Source organism: Crocuta crocuta, unplaced genomic scaffold (genome assembly GCF_008692635.1).
Source record: "Crocuta crocuta isolate KB4526 unplaced genomic scaffold, BGI_CrCroc_1.0 scaffold333, whole genome shotgun sequence".
In the NCBI taxonomy this organism is placed as follows: domain Eukaryota; kingdom Metazoa; phylum Chordata; class Mammalia; order Carnivora; family Hyaenidae; genus Crocuta; species Crocuta crocuta.
The window spans coordinates 4,463,209-4,479,685 of NW_027532856.1; the positions used below are offsets into that span (position 1 = coordinate 4,463,209).

The 16,477-nt window shown below is 52.9% G+C and overlaps 2 protein-coding genes across 4 annotated transcripts in view; both read left to right on the forward strand.

The window, feature by feature from the left end:
- The window catches only part of SEPTIN4 (septin 4), a 23,335-nt gene extending 11,789 nt beyond the window's left edge, over positions 1 to 11,546 (forward strand). Inside the window, exons 4-14 of one of the 3 annotated variants that reach the window (XM_077745512.1) lie at positions 4,677 to 4,961; positions 5,276 to 5,369; positions 5,815 to 5,901; positions 6,399 to 6,522; positions 9,686 to 9,820; positions 9,933 to 10,050; positions 10,139 to 10,240; positions 10,426 to 10,522; positions 10,611 to 10,773; positions 10,984 to 11,083; positions 11,328 to 11,546. In XM_077745512.1, the coding sequence (XP_077601638.1) occupies positions 4,677 to 4,961; positions 5,276 to 5,369; positions 5,815 to 5,901; positions 6,399 to 6,522; positions 9,686 to 9,820; positions 9,933 to 10,050; positions 10,139 to 10,240; positions 10,426 to 10,522; positions 10,611 to 10,773; positions 10,984 to 11,083; positions 11,328 to 11,387 (1,365 nt within the window). In that variant the 3' untranslated portion in view covers positions 11,388 to 11,546. Of the gene's footprint in view, positions 1 to 4,676; positions 4,962 to 5,275; positions 5,370 to 5,814; positions 5,902 to 6,398; positions 6,523 to 9,685; positions 9,821 to 9,932; positions 10,051 to 10,138; positions 10,241 to 10,425; positions 10,523 to 10,610; positions 10,774 to 10,983; positions 11,084 to 11,327 lie in introns of those variants that run through there. The other 2 variants (XM_077745511.1, XM_077745509.1) reach the window with 2 other exon arrangements.
- A 1,641-nt stretch (positions 11,547 to 13,187) lies between these two features.
- The window catches only part of MTMR4 (myotubularin related protein 4), a 26,355-nt gene continuing 23,065 nt past the window's right edge, over positions 13,188 to 16,477 (forward strand). Inside the window, exons 1-2 of the mRNA XM_077745529.1 lie at positions 13,188 to 13,257; positions 14,379 to 14,417. Coding sequence (XP_077601655.1) covers positions 14,415 to 14,417 — 3 coding nt within the window. The 5' untranslated portion in view covers positions 13,188 to 13,257; positions 14,379 to 14,414. The remainder of the gene's footprint in view (positions 13,258 to 14,378; positions 14,418 to 16,477) is intronic.

Here is a 16,477-nt window from a genome sequence, read left to right on the forward strand (position 1 = left end):
GGAGGAGTAGGTTGGTGCTGAGGGGAGGTGGGGAGGGGGGGCGCCGGCAGAGACGCGCGTGTTGGGCTGAGGAAGGCGCGTCAGCGACGCGCGGAGGTGAGTGTCCCCCGCCCTTGCCTGGGTGAGCTGTTACCTGGATGACCCCCCACCCCCCCACCCTCCTACCCCGGGCTCAGGGGCAGCACCAACTTCCTGGGAAAACACACAGAGGAGGCCTACAAACACTGCCTGCCTCCCCAAGAGGGATGGTGAGACGCTTGGGCCCTCCTTCCCGCAGCCTGGCAAAGAGCAGTTCCTGGCTCTTCTCACGGCGCTCTCTGCGCAGGGACCCCTGAGAGAGGGAAGCCTAGCCTACCATCCTACCCGTGGGATCATCTATACATCACTGCCTCTGAGACAGGACCCATGGGGAAGCGTCCTCCTGCTGCATCCTACACTACCCCAAACCAGGTCCCTCTGCAGTGGTGGGGGTGGGGGAACTCATTCCTGCCACCTGCCTGTAGCGGGAGGAGAGAGACCAACCCCAGTCAGCCTCCTGGACGCCCCCAGGTAGAAAGTTTTGATGTCTGACTGTAAGGGTGCCAGCTCTTCTGCCATCCTTGCCAGAGCCTGCCACAAACACATTATGCTGGGTGCCAGTGCCTCCAGGTCCCATGCCAGCCTCTCCTCCCAGGTCGGAAGCCCCCCAGGCTTTGCCCCCTGCATTAGGAGGCACAGGCTGTTTACAGTAGGAGGAGATCCATGACCAGCCTGTGGGGCAGGATGTTGGCTGTGGGCAGCCTCCAGAAGGGAACTCCCTGGGACCCATGGAATCAGAAGCTTCCAGGTCTGGAAAGGCCAACCTCTTGGGCTTTTGTTTTTCAAGCTGTGTCCAGGCTGAGGCCCAAGCCTTGGCTAGGAAGTCTTGGTGACTCTGTGACCTTCCCCAGAAGGGGGTTCCTGGGAGAGGCCAAGTGGTGTTGGTCTTTATCCCTGCCCCACTTCCCTCCACATGGGTACAGCCACACTGATTGTTCCAGTGATAGAAGCCTGGGGAGAACTGACTGTCACCATTGCCAAGCCCAGCAGGGACCAAGAGGGGCTTTTCTGCCACACACTAAGTTGAGTTCAGCTGAGGTCTTGGTGCTTTCAAACTTGGCTGAAGCCACCCTCTAATTAAAGGACATCCCCACCACCACCAGAGTCCTCAGCTTTAGGCCTCTTAGGCCAAGTTCTTAGGCTGACTGATTCGTGTCAAGCCAGACTCCTCTATAAGGGGAAATATATTTCTCCTCTGTGAGAGATCAGTGTCCCAGCTACTGTGGAGGTCACTGGGTACAGTGGGGAGAGCTCCCCAGCCTGGGATCCCCAGGGGGTTTTAGTTTGCATGGGAAAAGGATGATAGGCCAACATTAATAACAGTCCTGTGACTTGAGATGTACCTTCTCTCCTCAGCTCCAAAACAGCTGGAGTTATCTCTCCCCAGCCTTCCTGGGAGGCAAGGAAGGGCCATTCACAACCGGACATTAGAGGCCTGAATTAAGACAATATTCAAACTCACAAAGGTTTCTGGCCAAACCAGAAACACCGGCCTCCTGACTTCTAGTCATGTGCCCCATCTGCATCCTGCCAGCCAAGCCCCTCGGTTTGTCTCCCACGTAACTGGCAACTCTGAAGCCTCTGGGATGCCAGCCTCCCTTTAACCCCTCAGAGAATGAGTGCTAGCAGCTCCTCCATTGACTCTCTGAAAGCAGTGGCGTGATGGAAGCGATATGGGTCTCCATGAGTCAGAGGTCAGGTATCCTAGGGTGGGAGGAGCCCCTCTGTGGCTGGGACTCTGCAGGGAAATCTAGGGGCAGATGTCTGGAAAGACAGTGGAAAACACAAAGGGACACTTGGGAAGAAAGGCAGGGCTGTTCCCATGAGAACATATTTCCAGGGGATTATAGGACATCCCACCCTACTTCAGCACTGCTTAAAGTTAAGGTGAAAGAGAGATTGGAGTCCTTTGGCAGTGGAGTCTCCTGGGTGGCTGTCCTCATGTACTGATGGGCCAGGTCACCTTGGGGACAGCTCACGACCCTCTGGCAGGCCTCGGTGTGTCCTTGGGGGTTAAGAGGAGAGACCAGGTGGATCAAGAGTCTGTGCTGCAGACAGACTGGGGAGGCTGGTGCTGTGCCCACCCGGGGTAGGCAGCGGGCAGGCGTCATGGGACAGCCAATCACAGTAGGAGGGGACTGCAGAGAGACCGAGCGATCCTGCTGCAGCTGAGCTGACCTTGGAGGTTGGGAGCCAAGGGAAAGGGAGGAGGAGGGGGTGGGGAACGACATTCCACAGGCTGTTTTGGCCCCTGACAGAGACAGGGGGGTCAAAGAGAAAGGGAAAGGAGCAAGCCGAGAAACTGGATTACAGCAAGAGCATCGAGACCAGGCTGTTTCTGTGTGTGAGCAACTTTTCCTGGGAGATAAAATTAGACCTAGAGCTTGCCGACAGGCTATCTGAAGTGTGGGACGTGGACCGTTCACTGGGATAGGAAGGCAGTCCTGTCCTTAGGGACAGGACTGAAGCTGGGGTAAGGTGCTACCCTGGGAGATGGGGGAGATCTGACCTGTCTTCCCCCTGCCTTGACTGGGATTGGGGCTCAAAGTCAAAAGATTATTTGGTCACTGTCAGAGCTGGGAGTGAGGAAGGACAGACAGCAGGTGAGGGGGAGCCTAGTGTCCTGACTCCTTGTCCAGGGCCTCTGTGGGCTGCTTCCTGCTGACAAGCAGCTGGAACTGGCAGGGAGAATGATGCTGGGTTCCTGGTGACTTTTAGAAGACTGGATGGTAGGGGTCCCCATCAGGACCTTCCTTTCTCCTTTAACTGCTGCCCCTCTGCTCAGTGTCCCTGGGGAAACCAGGTGGAACACAGTCTTCTCTCTTCCACCCCAACCGACTTCGGGGTCACTGTGGGGTCATGCAAAGAGGCAGGATTTCCTGGAATTCCCCAGATTCTAGCTGCCAGAAAACAGGACCTGCTGCACCCCACCCCCTTCAGCCCCATCCCTTCTCTGTTGCCTATAATTAATTGTCCAAGCTGGGACACTTTTGAGAGTGAAAAGGGGCACAATAATCATTACCCTGCGACAACAAACTGAGAGGTACATTTGCTCCACAGGACCCCACAAACATTATGGGTGAGAAAAGCCTGTTAGGTCAGGCTTGCTTTAGGACACCCTCTTTTGTTCACTAAGCCCCCACATGCTGGTTCCAGTTTCAGTCTAAAGGGCCTCTTTCCTCCCCTCTGTCCAGGCAAGCCCTGGAGACGATGGCTATACGCAGGTGTGGGGACTTGAGAGGCCTAGCCTAGTTCATAGGGGACTTTCCCCTGTAGTCTCTCAATCCCTTACCTCTAGCATGAACCTGGCAATGTGCATGTCCGCCCTCCTCAATTCTTCCCTTTGTAAAATGGGGACCTGCAGAAGACTGTGGCCATCTTACCTTCCTCCACCCTGGCCGGGACTCCACAGTGGTCTGGGGTAGCCCCCACTGGCTTGGCCAATCCCCAGAGAGTGAGTCAGCCTCTGAAGCCAGCCCTTGTCCATTGTCTGAAGGTGGCATGTGGGTATTGTGAGGCAGAGCTGAGCCCAGCACTGCCAGGCACTCCACAAAGGGGACTGGCCCCAAAAGGCGAGAGGAAGTTTTAGGGTCTAGGGTTGGCAGCAGGAGTGGGGGGAAGTGGCCTGTCTTCCAGGTTGGGAGATGGGGTGGAACAGGTCTCTACAGAGGAGCCAGTCGTTCTTTGTGTACCACCTCTGTGGTTCACCGTTCGGACCAGATCCCCTCCTGCACCGCTGGCTGGAGCTTACTCCAGGCAGAGGGGCAAGAGACAATGGATGGCTGCTGCCTCCGATATGTCCCTCACAGTTAGGGGCTGTCAGCAGCCTGGTGTCCTCCCGTCCTCCCTCACTGGGTCCCTTCCAGATCCCTTCCACCCTGCACTCAGCATCCACTGGTGGGTTCACCCTAGTCTCCTGGGGCCTAGCCGCAGGCTCTGGTGCGGCATGGTGTCTGGAATAAGCAGAGGTGTCAGATCAGCTGTATTGAGCTCTGGGCACCGAGCCCTGGGGAGTGAGCACCCCCAGTAGAGTCTGCACCTCGGTCCTAGAGCTCACTGACCTGCAGTGACAGGAAGCCCAGAGCCCCCTGCTGGCTCTTGATTTACCCGGGGCAGGCACGTTCCTTCTCCCCTCCTTATGTCCCACCTGCCCCTGTCCCATTCTGACTGACTCTCTGCACTGTCCTTGAGTCCTGAGCCCACATCCTCCTCTCAGCTCTAATGCCTCTGTTGCTCCCCCGTATTCAGTCTGACTTCCTGGCCTTCAGGGCAGTCCCTGGCCTCTGGCTTGGCCAGACCCCCAGGAAGGGCAGGGCGGCAGGCACCCTGTTGAGAGGGAACATCAGGACTGGAGCTAGCCTGATCCCAAGAGCAGTTGCTAGGACTGTGGGGGCTGCCTAGGGCAGCTCCGGGACCCCAGGGTCTTTCCTGGGATCTCGGCTGGGGAGGCACATGAGCAGGTGAGGGAGGGATGGTAAGCACTTCCTCTGACCTAGCTGCTATCGCAGTTTCTTTCCCTTCTAACCACACGCACTTTCCTCTCTCTCCCTCTCACCTTCTCTGGTCTTCCTCCTTTATTCTTCCCTTCATGGTTCNGCTTCCTGGAGGACACAGATGATGCAGAACTGAACAAGTTCGTGAAGGATTTCCCAGGAAGCGAGAGCTGCCACCAACCAGAGGCCAAGACCTGGGTGTCCAGGCCCCAAGTCCTGGAGCCAAAGCCCCAGGCCCCGGACCTCTACCAGGATGACCTGGAGTACAGACCCCCCTCGTGCCCCCAGCCCTCTGAGAGCCAGCAGTACTTCTCTGCCTCAGCCCCTCTCAGTCCCTCAGCCCGGCCCCGCAGCCCATGGGGCAAGCTTGATCCCTATGACTCCTCTGAGGTAGAGCCTCCAGCCCTGCCTTTGTCTTTCAGTGGGCTGGTGCTGGAAGACCCAGGGAGGGAGCAGAGACATCCCAAGTGTCTGTGCATGTGTGTGTATAGGTGTGCACATGTGTATGCGTGCCTGTTGAGCTGGGGCCTCTCCTGTCTAGTGTCAGCCCCAGTTCTGTGGTGTTGGTTCCCTGAGGTGCTGGGCCTCAAACGAGTCTGACACTGCTCCTCTAGGGCTGGGACAAAGGAGGGAAGGAGAAGGTGTTGGGTCCTGGGACCCCTCCTGCCTCTCACTCTGACACACTCTGCCTTCCTGTCCATTAGGATGACAAGGAGTATGTGGGCTTTGCGACCCTCCCCAATCAAGTTCACCGAAAGTCCGTGAAGAAAGGCTTTGACTTTACCCTCATGGTGGCAGGTAGAGCTGGGGAAGGGCTGGGCTAGGCAGGGGGTGTTTCAGGTGGGGATGGTATATGGTGGGGAGAGGGTATGCGTAAGGAAGGAAAAAGCAGCCAGCAGCCATGCAGTTTTACAAAATAGCCAGGAGCCATGGGTGGCTAAAAGTATATATGTGGGGGTGGGGGGAGGGGCGTTGAAATGGTACAAAGAACACCTGACCAACAGTTTTCCAATATTTGCCTTTTTCTGTGTGACCTTGGGCAATCTCTTACCCTCGCTGAGCCTCGTTCAAGTAAGAAGGCTAGACAAGCTGGTCTCTCTGCTTCCTTCCTGCTCTAAAACCCTATGGTTCAGTTAGTTTCCTCCCGATCCCAATAAACAAGCAGCTGCCAACACACCTTGCTGGTGTGGTGGGTTTGCCTCTTGGCTATAGATCTTATCTTCTGTCTTCTCTCCCCTGTTAGGAGAGTCTGGCCTGGGGAAATCCACTCTTGTCAATAGCCTCTTCCTCACTGATCTGTACCGGGACCGGAAACTCCTCAGTGCTGAAGGTAAGGCAAGGAGAGGGGCATGGAGACTGGCATGCAGACTTGGGAAACCAAACTCAGCCAGAGCCCGGGGGCTGGGGCCTTCCCCAGCCTACAGGAAGCCACGGCTTCCTAGAGGGACTGGACAGCAGCTCTGCATAGAACCCTCTAGCCTGGCAGCCCACCGGCCAGCTCCATAAAGATTTGGGCGCCGAAGCAGGGCAGGGACCAGAATCCTGCTCTCTGAGTGAGTCTCTGACCCCCAAAGGATTCCAGGAATCCAAGAAAAGAGCCGGGAGCAGAGAAGAGGCTGGGGCCAGAGCCAACAGCCACCGGCATTTCCTGTGTTGGGAAATGTGCTGGTTGCTGGTTCCCAGAGAACAGGCCCCCAGGCAGCCTGGGGAGGGAAGGGGGCGGTGTGGATGAGGCAGCCTGGGGAGCAAAGCTCATCAGGGTGGGTGGTTTGTCCTGACTGGGCAGGTCGTTGCCTGTGCCCTGGCCTCAGTCTCCCCCTTCTCCAGAGCGGATCATGCAAACTGTGGAGATCACTAAACATGCAGTCGACATAGAAGAGAAGGGTGTGAGGCTGCGGCTCACCATTGTGGACACACCGGGTTTTGGGGATGCAGTCAACAACACAGAGTGGTATGTCTGACCAAGCACAGCCCCAGCTGTCCTCTTCCCATTACAGACAGACAGACGGACACACACACACACGGGTGCACACACAAGCACAGATATAGCCAAAATGATCATGAGGAAAGTTTGTGGCCTTTGAGCATGCCACCACCCCTTACTGGGGAGCTGAAGTGAGAAGGAAAGGGTGGGAATAGATGATCTTTTTTTTTTTTTTTTGGTTTATTTTTTCCTATTTATTTACTTATTTATTTATTTATTTTTAATTTACATGCAAGGTAGCATATAGTGCAATAATGATTTCAGGAGTAGATTCCAGTGATTCATCCCCTGTGTATAACACCCAGTGCTCATCCCAACAAGTGTCTTCCTTGCCCATTTGGCCCATCCCCCCAATCCACAACTCCTCCAGCCAACCCTCAGTTTGTTCCCTGTATTTAAGAGTCTCTTATGTTTTGACCCCTTACTGTTTTTATATTATTTTTGCTTCCCTTCTCTTATGTTCATTTGTTTTGTATCTTAAATTCCACACGAGTAAAGTCATATGATATTTGTCTTTTACTGACTGATTAGTTTCATTTAGCATAACATACTCTAGTTCTATCCATGTAGCTGCAAATGGCAAAATTTCGTTCTTTTTGATTGCTGAGTAATACTCCATTGTGTGTATGTATGTATATATATATTACCACGTCTTTTTTTATCTGGGAATAGATGATCTCTAATGTACTTTCTGACTCTGACCTATAATGCTATAATGGGGGTGAAGACACAAGATAAGAAAGCAGAGCCTCAAAAAAAGCAAACGCATATAAAAACATGTAGCACAGGGCCGGACATCTAGTAGAGGCTCAATAAACACCACCTCCCCTCCTTCCTTTTCTTTCACCAGCAACATTTTAGGTGCCATATACAAGTTTTGTTAAAGGGATGAGAGTGCAGTGAGGAGGCGGTGAGGAGGAGAAAGGGGATGCAAAGGGGAAAAAATGGGTTGACCTTTGTTTAAATTCCAGGCTTCCTCTAGGCTACCTTCCGGAAAAAGAGGTGGCTTTGCCACATACCCCATCATCCTTGGCTTTATTTTTTCAGAAACTGGAGGGATGCTTAGATAATGGTCAGACCTAAATGAGTAGATGAGAAGGAGGATGCATGATAAGGACAGGAGAAAAGGCGGTGCCCTTGATGAAGAAGTTAGGCAGGGGGTGTTGAGGTGGCTAGCCTGAGAGTTCAGATCTTGGTTCAGCATTTAGTACCTGCATGGTCTTGAGCGAATGGCTGCATTCCTATTTCTTCAGTTGAAACATACGGGCCCTTACCATCTTATCCAGTTGATCTGAAAATCACCCAGAATGATGCATGTGAATGTGCATTAACAACTAAAGTCGGGGGCCCAGGTGGCTCGGTCAGTTAAGTATCCAACTCTTGATTTCAGCTCAGGCCATGATCTCATGGTTCATGAGATTGAGNCTCTTTCTCTCTCTCTGCCCCTCCCCTCCCCACTCACGACCATGCTCCCTCTCCCTCTCTCTCACTCTCAAAATAAATAAACAAACATTAAAAACACCCTAAAGTAAAGGGCTGTTTACATTATACTTACTATAATTGCAGCACCAGTAAAAAATGTAAATGCAGGGCCCTTGCTTAAAATGATTAAGAATTTCAAGACAGGGGCGCCTGAGTGGCTCAGTCAGTTAAGTGTCCGGCTTTGGCTCGGGTCATGATCTCACGGTTCATGGGTTCGAGCCCTGCATTGGGCTCTGTGTTGACAGCTAGCTCAGAGCCTGGAGCCTGTTTCAGATTCTATGTCTCCCTCTCTCTCTGACCCTCCCCTGCTCATGCTGTCTCTCTCTCTCAGAAATAAATAAAACATTAAAAAAAATAAAAAAAGAATTTCAAGACAGCCACAGCAGAGAAGCAAACCAAGCAAAGGCCTTCCTGAGATCGGGGCCTGGTGTTGATCGCACAGTTTGCACGCCCAGAAGCTGACCCTGGGTAATTGCCTCACAGGCTCATCAGACTCTTACAGACCTTTCTGTGCTCTGAATCCTTATCACATGCTTTATCGTTAAAACATGTGATTTTCAGCTCAGCACACTGGTTAAGCTTCAGCTTCAGAGTCTTAGCGTTGAGAGGAGGGCCATTTCTTCTCATATTCTTGCCACAGCACAGTGCTGGCACATGGTACATGGTCTCCTGATGTAAATATTCCTGATGGATCGAGGTGGCCTCCATGTCATCATCACCCTTTTTACTCTTGGTATATGCCTCAGCACACTGAGGCATGAAACTCTACCCAAACCAGCTCCTGGTTCCTACTTGTAGCAAATATCATCCTCGCCTTCAATCAATCTACTTACTTCTCCTTTCCTTCCATAAGAATAATTGTTTCATTTGCTTGGCTCTTCACAGTATACAGTGCACCTCCACATAGACTTATATAGTCAACCAGTAGAAGTTTATTGAGCATATGCTAGGTGTCCAGCCAGTGCTGGACATTTTAAGGGATACAGAACAAGTATGCATCATCCTGTCACTTAGAGGCTTATAGTCTAGTGGCAGCAGGAGTGGGAAGAATGGGAGGGGTGCAGCAGATCTCTAACATGTCAATCAACTGAACTTAATAAATAGGTCAGACAGTGTAGCGGCAGGCACAGATATATCTATCTATGTTTACAGTGTGGTGGAGAGAAGGAGAGAACAGTGTACATAGGTGTATGCTGGAAGGATACCCTTCATGGGTACCTCAAGATGGGTACATCAAGATGTACCCTTCATGGAAGGGTGGGTTTAGAGAGGTAGAAGAAAGAGTAGAACCACATGAATAAAGGTTCTGAGGCTGGACTGTGAACCTGACTGAAGGCTGTCCTGGCTTCCAGTTGGTGTTCACCTGCAGGCACCTTATTCTTATTGGTTTGTTCAGTCACCTAGGTTCTTTTCCTCTCATCAGATGAGTATTTATTGAACTTTGCCTGTGTGCTTAATCTGATTTTTTATTGGGATACGTCAGATGTTCTTGTCCCACCCAGGGACCTCCCTGAAGATGTAGTAAAGCAAGCCAGGGAATAATAGAGTCTTGAAAACACTGCTCAGGGTGTGGGCTACTCTCTAGTCCCAGAGCTCGTGAGGCAGTCCCCACTCCCGCAGTTTCTCTGCTTGTCTGTTCCTGCCCCAGCTGGAAGCCTGTGGCAGAATACATCGATCAGCAGTTTGAGCAGTATTTCCGAGATGAGAGTGGCCTGAACCGCAAGAACATTCAAGACAACAGGGTGCACTGCTGCCTGTACTTCATCTCACCCTTCGGCCACGGGTACGGTCTGAGCCTGAGGCTCCTGACACCACCAGGTGCTGCCAAGGGAACAGGCTGGGAGCACCAGGGCAGGGCTGCCACTAGCAGGTGGTCACAGATTCCTGTCCCCCAGGCTCCGGCCGTTGGATGTTGAATTCATGAAGGCCCTGCATCAGCGGGTCAACATCGTGCCTATCTTGGCTAAGGCGGACACACTGACCCCTCCTGAAGTGGAGCGCAAGAAACGCAAAGTGAGGGAAGCCGGTGGGGGGAGGGGAGCAGATGGGCTTCTGAAAAGGATGGGGTCCCCAGAACTGTGGGCCCTCATGTGTTTGCCAGATCCGAGAGGAGATTGAGCGCTTTGGAATCAAGGTCTATCAGTTCCCAGACTGTGACTCTGATGAGGACGAGGACTTCAAATTACAGGACCAAGCCCTAAAGGTGGGGCTACCCCAGGGCATCCCTTTCCATCTTGTTTCTTCTGGGCACAAGAGGGAAGTGGAATTTTATATAAGGGGTGGGAGAGCATCCTGGTTCTCTCGAGTGAAGCAGAGAAGATAAAGATATAGGTGAAAAGGACAGGTGAGAATGAGGAGTATTGACAAGGCACCCTTAACTTCTTCCAGGAAAGCATCCCATTTGCTGTAATTGGCAGCAACACTGTGGTAGAGGCCAGAGGGCGGCGAGTTCGGGGTCGTCTCTACCCCTGGGGCATCGTGGAAGGTAAAGCACTGAGCTTGTGACCTGGGTATCTCCTTGCTTCAGTGGCTCTCCCCGTGCTCCTGGTTGACTTCCTAGCTTTGCTGTGCAGTGGAAAACCCAGGACACTGCGACTTTGTGAAGCTGAGGACAATGCTGGTGCGTACTCACATGCAGGATCTGAAGGATGTGACACGGGAGACACATTATGAGAACTACCGGGCACAGTGCATCCAGAGCATGACCCGCCTGGTGGTAAAAGAAAGGAATCGCAAGTATGACCAGAAGCCAGGACAGAGCTGGTGGGGGAGGGTGTGTGTGTGTGTGTGTGTGTGTGTGTGTGTGTGTTGGTGGGGGGGGTGATCCCAAGCACAGCCTTGGGTGAGACCAAGCCCTTCCTTTGTTCTTCTACAGACCCTGGGCTCATCCAAGCAGGTGCTGGGGTCCCCCTAGCCTTACCAACCCTCCTTTCCCCTTCCCCTCAGCAAACTGACTCGAGAGAGTGGTACCGACTTCCCCATCCCTGCTGTCCCACCAGGGACAGATCCAGAAACTGAGAGGCTGATCCGAGAGAAAGATGAGGAGGTGAGAGCAGTCTCTACCCCTGGGGTGGTAGGGGTGGACAGCCTGGGGGCGGTCTCTGCTTAATTATAAACCACAGTTATTTCTATCTGGGTCCTGGACTTGTGGTTTAATGGTTCTACCCAGGGTCTCCATCACACCTCTGGGCTACCATGGCCCTGGCTCAAGGGATTAGAGCTTGGGGGCACTTTGTTAACACTATAGGGGTCTCTAAAAGGCCCTGTTTTGATGAGTGTGCCTGTTCCAGCTGCGGCGGATGCAGGAGATGCTGCACAAAATTCAAAGACAGATGAAGGAGACCCATTAGCTGGCTTTCAATCCTGGATATTTAAATCTCCTCTTCGTCCTGCCCATGCCGGCCCATCCCAGCACCAGCTCTGCTCAGGCCCCTGCAGCTACTGCCATTTCGCCTTACATCCCTGCTGCCTCCCCAGAGACTCAGAGGAAATAAAGTTTAACAAATCTATAGCTGCCGTCTGGTGTCGCTGTCTGTATTTTTACCAGCTCCTGTAGACCAAGAAGATCCTAGGACTCACTTTTGAAAGGGTGCTGAAGGAGGGTGCTGGTTTCTGGCTTTTAGTAGAGAAAACTTAACTTTCCTGTGACAGGGTTCAGTTTCTGCCTAGAATCCAATCTGGCCTCTCCATCATACTGACCACAGCTATCCTGCCTCTATTATCTAGGGCCTGATATCCTCTTCATCTTTCCCACATACAGTAGTTTCAGTTCTATAGAAGATTTGGATCTGATATCTGCTCTTGGGAAAACATATTACCTGCATGCAGCCTCCTGACTTCTTTTTCCCACTGATTTGGGGAAAAGGATATACAGAATTAAACTCTGCACTCTAGGAAGCCTGTGATAGAACACTGAACACTGAAACCCTTGTGATCATCAAAAACTATAGTAAGTGCTAGGAGTGAGTAAAGTACAATCGTTGTCCTGGAAGAGTTCAGTATTCATTTAAAAAATATTAAGCATCTGCTAGGTTGCAGACACTGTTCTAGATCCTGGAGTTAAAGGAGTGAACACGGGCAAGGTTCCTGTTTTGCTGGAATTTACCAGCTGTAGTAAAAGTTCCAATGTTCCATAAACAGAGACACGTGAAGACATTTTTGTCCCCGGAGGATAGTATTAAAGCATTCAGGCCAACCCCCAAAGCGAAGCTATCTGTTGAGAGTGAGTGAATCAATGGTTCTCCATTTCGGCCGGGTTGGTGGTGTCGCTCAGCCACGGCGACCTCCAGCGGCCACCTTCAGCTCTGCTGCTTTNGGGGTTGGAGAGGAAGGGAGGAGCGAAGAGCTTGGGTGAGTCCTGTTCCCACTCTACAGACTTGGAGGTCGCAGCTACCTAGTGGCAATCTGAGATCCAGATTTCATCTCTCATAAGTGAGAGATCTTTACTCAGGATTGACGGCACCATACAGGTCCTGAAGGACGGCAGGGTCGGTTCGACGATGCAAAGTAAGGGTTGAAGGAACCCGTCAAGATGCAGAAGAGAGGAAACCCTTCCGCCTCCAGTCGGAGAAGATCGAGACAGAGCCTCGGGCCCAGGCCTGCCTCCTCCCTTAGCCCGCGGGTCCTTTCTCCCTTTCTGGGTTTGGGACGAGATGACCGCAGCGAAACCAAAACTGGAAATGGATAAACTGAGGTGCCATCGGGGATCTATTTGAGAACTACACCCAAGGCGTGGTCGTCGCCGGAAGTGGCTGTAAGGCCTGTGCCTCTATCAGGCCCCGCCTCCAATTGCGCTACCAGTAGGCGACGGCCACCCCCACTTCCGGCCCCTGGAGCCTAAGCCAGCAGCACCCCTTTTGCTGCTCTCTGATTGGCTACCGCAGGGACGCGCTGTGATTTCCCATTGGCCGAGCTTCCTCTCCGGGGCCGCACCTCCTCCTTCCAGGTACTGTCCTGTCTTCTGGCACCCGATAGGCTAAAGGCTGGGAGGGCGTCTGCCCGACTTGACCAATGAGCGGAGTGAAGAGTGAGGGCGGCGGCTGCGTGGTGGGGGCAGGGCGGGACTTGGTGTGGCTATTGGCCAGGGCGCGCACAGACAGGAGATACGATTGGTTGGGGAAAGAGCCACCGTGGTGGGGTCGAAGCTGCGCGGCCTCAGCAGCTGGGGGAGACGGAAGTGGTGAGAGCGCGGCCTCGGAGGGTCGGGCGGACGCCGCCTGGGTGAGTCACCGTGCCCCGTGCACTGCCAGTCTGGGAACCACAANCCGCCCTCTGTCATTCGGGGCCCCGCCTCCGAATCTTTAGGCTCCGCCCCTAGAACCTGGGCACCTGGGCTCTTCTGCCAACCTGGCCCGCCCCCCCGGGGCCCCATCCCTTTGATCTGGGAGCCCGGGGCATCCCAGGCCTGGTCCCTGTCCTTCCTTTCCTCCCTCCCTCCGTTTCCCTGAGGCTGCGTGCCAGTGGGCGGTGAGGCAGCACCTCTGGCTTGCCGCTTGCTGGCTCCCCCGTGAGGAAGGGTGGGCTGTGATCAGGGAGGCGGGCAGAACCACAGATGGAGGCTTTTATCCCCACAGCCTTCCGCAGGGCACTGCCAGACGGCTCCTGAGCTCGGATAGCAGGCATGAAGGAAAGTGTCAGTAAAACCTGGGCCTGGCTCCTTAAGTGGGCCAAGGAGGCCCATCCTGAATTTCTGTTGCTTGGGCCCATTTGACAGGTACTGACTCTGAGGCCTTGAACAGGCCTGATTCTGTCCCTGCTGTGTGTGGCCTCCCACAAACCTGCATCCCACCTGGTGTCAAGTACACTCAGCAGGACCTATCCAGCCCTGCCGCCTTCTGCTCACAGGTTGTGGTCCCCTCCCTCTTGTTCTCTGCTCTGGACTCTGCCCCCAGTAAACAGGTCAGGTGGGTGCTACTCCCAGACTTAGAGGCTGGCAGAGCATTCCTGTGGATTCATATCCCTACCAAGGCCCGAAGTAAGTCCTGGTTGGGCAGCCTCTCTTTTCAGAGTTGGAAGTTCTTTTGCTCTCTCAAAAAGAATAGGGTTGGGAGTGTTCTTCTCCTTCTGGTCTCAGAATCAGGACCCTTGAGTTTTGCTGAATAATCTTGGATGACACTCATTCCTGCTCCAGAACTTTGTGGCTGACTTCATGCCCTGCAGAATCACTTGTTGCTTTCTCCCCAGGTAGCTCGCATTGCCTCTGTCTGGCATGGGGACTTGGGGAGAGGCTGGATTCTCTGTGAGATTCTCTGCAGAGGTCCGGAGTAGATGTGTAGCATTTGCTGATTCTAAGGTAATATTAATGGTGCTCTTGAATCGTATGTTTCTCTGTCTTCTTACAGTAAGAAGCAGGCAGCCAGGACCCTCACCACAGTAGAATGGTGAGTACTCTCCTTTTCCTCAGACCTTTGTGTTTTCTGTAATCCTGTCTTTCTCCATGAAGCTGCCCTGCCCCTCCTGGACCTTGAGCTCCAGGCTACTCTGTTCAGCTCCTAAACAGGTTCATCTGCCCTGGAAATAAATTAGGGTTTCTTTAGATTGCAGAACATCAGCCAGTATATGGCCGTGGGACATGGAGCCTGTAGAAGTCTTTTTTTGCACATGCTATTGCCATTCTTTCCCTATACTACCTACTACTGGCACTCTTAGCCTTTTATAATGGCCCTTTTCTTGCGTCCCTGGTGGAAGCTCTCTGTTCTTTCTGTGAAAAACCAGGCCTTCTTTATCTCAAGCTCCTTGTACTTCCTAGTGGGCCCCTTGAATATTGTCGGTCCTGTATCGAGTGACTCCACCGAAACAGTGGGGCTTCGCCAGCTCTAAGGCGCTGCTGTTAAGCTACTGCAGCCAATAGCTGACTGGATATACAGCAGGATAGCGGCCTCAAGGTGCCCAGAATGTCACTGGGTTGTGCTGGGGGTGGGGTGGGGTGGCGGTTATAATGATCCTGTGTACTCTTCCACTGACTGTAAGTGCTCTTCTCTCACCTCAAGTTCAGGGAACCCGTTACTTTATCCCTGAGAACTAGGAGAGGAAGCAGTGAGATAAGACAGTGGAGAATTGTAGGCCCTGGCCCATACCAGGCCCTCTTCTCTGGCTATATCTTTTCAGTTCCAAACTTTAGGTGTCCTCTGTACTTAGGGACATGTTAGGGAATTCAGCTGGTGAGAGGACTCTCTCCTTCCCTCCACAGGCATGTGGGTATGTGGTGTGTGTAGTATTGTTCTGGTATCTTCTTAGAAAGCTTGCTGGTCTTGGTCCCCACCAAATGATAGCCCCTTTCCTTTTTCTCTTCTGTAATACCCTGAAAAGACTGTTGGCTTCGGAGTTAGCCTAGTCTAATTTTGAGTCCTAGCATTACCACTTAAATAGCTTAGGTAAATGGCATATTTTCTTTCTAAGTCTTACTCTCACCAATAAAACAGGGTAAGGCTTAATCTGGGGGGAGCTGAAAGGTTTTAGTGAGATAATGTTTGGAACATGTCTGGCTCATAGTAGACGCTTAATACAATGTCAGGCTTTCTCCTATTCTTCCCTTACCCTCAAAACAAAACCAAAGTCCTGGTTTCTAAAAGTGACCAGGCACAGGCAAGTGTGGGGTTCTGACCAGCTCCTTCTGTGACTCCTGGTGGCACTTTGAGCCTTTCACTGCTCCCTATTCCTTGGCCCTGCGAACTACTCAACTCCCTCTATACTCTTGGGTTTCAGGTTTTGTTTTGCATGCTTCTGTGGTCTGTAGTTCCAGTCTTCTCTTGCCCAGCCTAAAAAATTCTTTTCCAAGAAAGACCTTCTTACCCAGATGTCAGAGGATGTGAAACTAAGGAGAGGTGGAGCTTAAAGAGTAGGGGTGGGAGAAGTCTTGGAATAAAACATGTAGAGAACTTCCCTTTCAGGAGTGTGGAGTGACCGACTGGCATAGATCAGCGTCCGTTCTAAGGGGCAAAAAAAGGGAATGGGATTTAGTGAGGTCAGGGGATTGGAGGACACTGATGGACAAGGGTATGGTGGGTGGTGGTTTGGGTGGGAAAGCCTTGGAACTGGAAGGGCACTGGGTGGAGGTAGGTGAGCTCCATTTTGGGAATTCAGAACAGGCTTTGGGGGAACTCAGGGTGGGGAAGAGCATGGGGATGGAGTGGGAAAAGGGGTGTGTGTGGGGTCGCTCACCTGGGACTGTGGGAAATGAGAAGATGTGGTAGGTCTTGCTTTACCCTTTCACGCGGTCTGGGGGCAGTTCCGCAGCCCGAAATCCCCTGGACTTCCCCAGAGGACGCCCTCGCACGCGGCGGAGGGGCTCCGAGGAGGGAGGAGCCTGGAGCTATGGGCGGGGCCGCGAGGATCCGCCCCGTCTCCGCCCTCCTCACGCTGCTAGGTCTCTCCCCTCCCTTCCGCGCTCGTGCGGGAGGGCGGAGCCGGGCTCGCTCCATTGTGGAGAGTAGGGGAGAGG